The 5756-nt window shown below is 43.5% G+C and overlaps 1 protein-coding gene across 1 annotated transcript; it reads right to left on the reverse strand.

The window, feature by feature from the left end:
• Positions 1 to 2040: 2040 nt before the first annotated feature.
• LOC118788652 (cerebellin-4-like) lies at positions 2041 to 3679 on the reverse strand. Its single transcript, XM_036544667.1, has 3 exons — positions 3343 to 3679; positions 2538 to 2675; positions 2041 to 2315 (listed from the first exon to the last, which is right to left on the reverse strand). Exons 1-3 carry the CDS (start codon positions 3677 to 3679, stop codon positions 2041 to 2043), a joined length of 750 nt encoding a protein of 249 aa, XP_036400560.1.
• Between the last annotated feature and the right edge of the window lie 2077 nt (positions 3680 to 5756).

Here is a 5756-nt window from a genome sequence, read left to right on the forward strand (position 1 = left end):
CTCCTGCATGCACTGTAGTTTCACAGGGCCTTCGCTGTGCGCATCCTTCAGCAGGAACCACAGGCCCCTGCTGACCACAAGGTTTACCACCACATTGCAGAGGATTTGTTAAACTTGGACTTATGGTTTGTAAAGGGTTCAATGCTGCGCACCGCTTACAGCGGATGTTTGTGGAAACACAAACATGTTGAACCTGTTTTGCCGATGCACGCGTGTGTGTGTGTGTCTGCCTGTAACATGTGAATAAAGTTGCAGTAATAGCAACACTGAAACAGATGATGCACTGAGCGCGCTCGGAGCGTGACCTGGAAGTCAGACCTACCCGCAGGACTAGTGTTGGTGCAAGAAATCGATAAAACGCAAAAGAATGGATTTAACTGCACACCAGCCATCAGATGGTGTCGCCGGGGAACTGTTCAGCCCACGCATTGCGTTTCATACCCGCGATGGAGGGCAGAGAGCAGTGAGACTTCCAGGAGTCCAGCGTGAAAGCCTTCCGTTGGGTCACCGCTAACCTGCTTTCGCTTCTGAGGAGGCAGACTAAACACAAACTGTGTGAAAAGTACATGCATATATTTACTGCAGGACCTCCCTGTGTCGGTGCACACAGCTGAAGATAATCACAGTGCTAATTCTGTCTCCCTCAGCACTTACTCTCGCACTTAAATATAAGAGGAAAAAAAAAGCAATAACCAACCATGTCATTCTCTGGAAGGAAAAAAACAAAAATATGGAAGCTAAGCACATTACACATGCATACACCCGCCAAACACACATCACACACAATAAGCACCCCCCACACACACAGACACACACACTCACAGACACACACACACTCACAGACACACACACAATCACAGACACACACACTCACAGATATTAAATGAAAAATAAAGCGTAAACGCACAGGCTGTGTCATTTATCATGGCTCGTCTGTTAAGAGTGGTGTCCGTCAAACCATCATGACCAAAGGATTCTCTCTTGACAAAGCAAGGGTCATGAAGGCTGGGTTCATGTGAAAGTAGAAGGCTGCATTCATACGTTTCTAACGTTTTTAGTCTCCTGATAACTAAGCACAGGATGTCTGTACTGTGCTGCAGTGTTACATTTGATTTTCTGTTTGTGCATGTTTGCGAAACAAAAAAAGGTAACCCTGATATAAAGAAGTTGTATCTAAATACTGACCTATCATGACATGTTTTCTTTGTATGTTTTTTAATAGGTCTCTTAATTTATCACTGGGAGTGTGTAACAAGCTTCTGTTAATGCACATTTAATGCTTCTGTTATTTTCCTCATTTACAGGTTAATGCAATGTCTGAACTGTCATGAGTTTTTTGTTTTGTTTTTAAATAAATTAATGATAGATTACTGATGTGTGTCTGTGCATTTTCTTTTGTACCGAACTGCCTGTTATGAAGTACATTGAAAGTGTATTGACTCTGTTTTACCAGAAAATGATTTACCAGTGATTCACATTAGGGAGATGTTTTGATTTGGTTCCTTCTCGAAGATCAAAGGTCCAACAGGAAGTCCACATTTGGTGTCATGACCACTAGTGAAATAAGATGGATGGGATAGAATAGGTGTGGAAGGAATGGCATTGTATCTCTATATAATGTATAATTTAACAGAATCAAATCTACTTGTCAAAATTAATTGTAAGAAAGAGACTACTGCGCCACACTTCAGAGCTATTAGATTAAAAAAAGTTTCAATGCACGAGATTCTTTTGTAATTGACATTTGCATTAAGGAACAAGAACAGATGGTAAAAGGGGTTCTTTAAGCTTAAAAACAGAATAGTACTTTTTTATCATATGCAATGTATAAGAATTTTCCTTCAGAGTGACATGGAAATACCAGACTAACATGGACAGATGATCTAAAAATTATTGGAGCACTATTACATTATAATGAATTTGCGTTGATGTGATGCTGATTTAATTATCCGGGACCAACAACAGACCCATCAGAGAATCCATCTGGAGAAATGTGCCCATGCATGGGTGTAATGTCTTAATCCGAAACACATTAGTCTTCTACTCGGAGAAGAGCAGGAACCCGCTGAAGGTGTTGTAGTTATTTACATTGTCTGAAACATGAGCAAAGAGGCGCAGGTACACCTGCTGTCCCACTTCCAGCTGCAGGATGACTCTGTTAGCGCCGGTAAACTCATCTTCAGGCGATTTGGCTCCATACGCTGTGACCATTGGCTGCCCGTTCTTAAACAGTCTGACACCCACATGGGATGAGCCAGAACCACGAGCGGTGAAGCTGAAGTAGTAGACTCCTCTCACTGGTGCTGTGAAGATCCCTGGACCAGAGGAAGAGATAAATGTGTGTGCTGTCAGTGAAGCTGGAAGGTTCTGCTGATACCTGTGCTGTCTCTCTGTTTACAGAATCACACATCAAAGCGACAGGTTTGACAGCTGGCTGATTATGCAGACACACATGAGTTCCTGTCATTCTGCTGTGGCTCAGGTAGCTCAGTTAGCTGTGTGTTAACATTCAGGATGCAGGTGGCTGTGTGGGGTACCTGTACTTGGGTTGTAAGCGTTGCCGATGTTCGTGAAGACCAGTCTGTAGATCAGGGTTGTTTCAGCATTAAAGGGTCCTGTGGGCCCGTTCTGTCCCAACGCAGCTGAGAACGCCACCTGTGGTCTGCCTGCCCACTCTGCAGAACCAGTACAGACACTTCATCATACAGTCCTTTGGATCAATCTTAAATGCCCTACTTTAATTCAGACTGCAGCATCTTTATTGTCCTCAGACTTGTGCTAATAAATTTACTATAGAGGCCATTTATACTCTATTTATACATTATACTATATACTGTTTTCATTTTCTAACTAGACGCTGCACCAATACATGCATTTATCCTGGTCAAGAAAATCTACTTCATACTCTCTGTTTCTATGTCTCCCTGCAATGTTTGGTTCTTGTGACGAATGCTAGCACAGTTTACTGTTGGGAGTAAGATATGCGACCTGCGTTTGTCATGGGCTGTTCAGCTGCAGCTGCTAGGGAGTTAAGATGCAGGACTTTCTAAACTGGACAAATATCTGAACATCTGAGAGGATATTTTTACGGCTGTTCTGCTTTTTTTGCAGAGGAGAAAAACAGTAAAAAATTACATTTTGTCATCACATTATTGGACATGTCTGTTGAATTATAGAGCCTGCTGTGTGATGGAATTATTCTTCCTATCTAAAGAATACCTGAGCGTTTCCTTCTCTTCCTTCGGCTCCCACGCCTCGCTCACTCTGGCGTTTAACCCTGACCCTGTCGGCTCCCAGGTTCTCGTCTGCTGCTCTGATTTGTCTCCCCCGTTTCTCTCGTACCTGCAATCTGCCTCCTCAGCTCACTCAGGGTGGCGCTCTGCTCTGCTGCACGGCTCTCACTGGCGCTCAGCCTGGCCTCCACGGCTTCCAGTTTCACGGTGACGGCTCCCAGCTTCTCGCTGATGTCAGACTGGCAGGTTGATTGGCTGCCGGTTGCCTCGCCGGTTGTCCCCGTGGCCCTTCGGTCCTGAAGCTGAATTCCGTTTGCAGCGCTCCCTCCACCTTTGGTGTGAGCCAGCTGGGTGATGTTGTTCACGCTGGCCTGTTCGCTGTGTTCGCTCTGTCCTTGTGCCGCTGTAATGCACAGTAACACCAGAGCCAGTACAGTCTTCTCCATGATTCTAAAAGTTTATTCTGAGCAGTTTCTGAACCTCAGGTCACCTGAAACCACATTTATACTTCTATTAATTGGTTAAAGATTAGCTACTGCCATCCATAAAAACATGCAGAAATATTCATTAAAAGAAAACAAAGCACTTAGATTAGATTATTATCATGCATTATAAAACTGCCAAAGACCATAAATATGAACTAAAACTAAGTGGATATATTGTGGGAGTCTTTAAAACATGCAGACTTCTGACTGCTGAAGGCTCTTCAAACAGCTCTGGAAACTACATTACATTACATTACATCATTTAGCAGATGCTCTTACCCAGAGCGACTTCCAAATAAGTACACACTATGCTGAGTAGTGTTATGCCCCCGCATTAGTGAGCAGGGCATAATAACTCCTAATGCTTGTTATTAATAAAATGTTTAAATAAACTAGCACTCATTTAGTGGCATGGCAGCTGTGCTTCCGGAATGGTGGCTGGTATGGAGATTGGGGGTGACGCCTTGTGTCTTGATTGGGCGCCAGTCGGTCGTGAGGGAGGGCTTTTCTTTTTAAAAAGCCAAAATGGAGGGAAACCGGTGTGTGGTGATGCACCTGGGACCTGCCTGTCCTCCAGAGAAAGCTCACCTACCCCTTTCTTCGCCCAGGCTTTTTTTGTTTTCATGTAAGACTGCTGTGCTTTCAGAAAAACTATCACATACAACTGAACTAAGCTCAACAACTAAAGATGCGGAGCTCTTTGCCGGCGGAGCGGCAGTTTGTACTGGCCCGGAGAACTCACGAAGCGATCTGGTGAGAGTAAGTTCCGGTTTCCTTCCAGTTTCGCCATTCTGGGCCAGCTGCCTTTTTGTGTAAACGAAGATCATACCCCTAGCCTAGACCAATCGTGCCCACGACAGTAGTTATCGAGAAGTATTACAGGGGGTCAGTAAGATACTGGGTTAAGTGATAAACTAGTGTAGGGTGCTTTTTTTTTAGAAAACAGGGATAGAAAGAGAGGAAGGTCGACTAGAGATACAGCTTGGCTTGTAGGCCTTGATCATGTCCTGTATGTATCAGGAGCTGATCCATTAAGTCCCTTAAAGGTTAGTAGCATGGTCTTGAACTTGATCCTTGCTGCAACCGGCAGCCAGTGGAGGGACTCAGAGAGAGGTGTCTGAGGGTTGGGGATGACTGCTTAAACTGAGGATGACTGCCATTGTTCAGTGCACTACAGTTATGACCACCATGATTCATGTGTAATCATTGTGAGATCCTTTTGAAATAAATTCCCAAAATGTGGTAAAACCTTTAAAACCTTTGATTTTAAAACCTACTTATAGCAATAAACCTGCAAGCATGTACAGTACCAGTCAAAATGTTTGGACACACCTGTTTGGAATAATGGGAAACAGGCATTCAAACACATTTTGGTCCAAAGACATATGCTTAAATATGCTTTTTTGGTCATTGCATAATTCCAGGACTTTTTTGTTTATTATGTTTGCTGTTTTCCACATTTCATAGTTTTGATGTCTTTACTATTATTCTAAAATGTGGAAAACAGTAAAAATAAAGAAAACACTTCCATGAGTAGGTGTGTCCAAACTTTTGAATGGTACTGTACCCTCATTCTATTTATTTCTAAAATATCTGTGCCCTAACTCTGGAGTTGTGGAGCTACATGCTTAGGAAACAGGTGAGACCCCCGACATTTAGTACCATTGCACTGAAATCAGCTGCAGTACCAGCTAGGGTCTCCCGCGGCATTTTCAGAGAAAGGTATGGTAACTGCAGAAGATGCATCTGCACAATGTTTAAACACAATGAAACAGGAATGCGCCTGCGTGGATGGGACACAGCCTGACTTCCTGACTGCCCCAGTGTCTCTGCTTTGCTTCTTACAATCAGTAAGCTCTACTTCATGTTTCTGCTGCTTGATATAGGGACTGTGTTGTGAAGGATATGAAGTCTGTACTTTGGCCACATTGCCTTGGTGGTGTGGGTGAAGTTGCTGATTGAAAAATATATTATCAGTTGTCACAACTGCACAGTGTACTGTTTTTGGTCGCATAATCATGCCTCTCTCACATGTTAT

The sequence above is a fragment of the Megalops cyprinoides genome, chromosome 1 (assembly GCF_013368585.1).
Source record: "Megalops cyprinoides isolate fMegCyp1 chromosome 1, fMegCyp1.pri, whole genome shotgun sequence".
NCBI classification, from domain to species: domain Eukaryota; kingdom Metazoa; phylum Chordata; class Actinopteri; order Elopiformes; family Megalopidae; genus Megalops; species Megalops cyprinoides.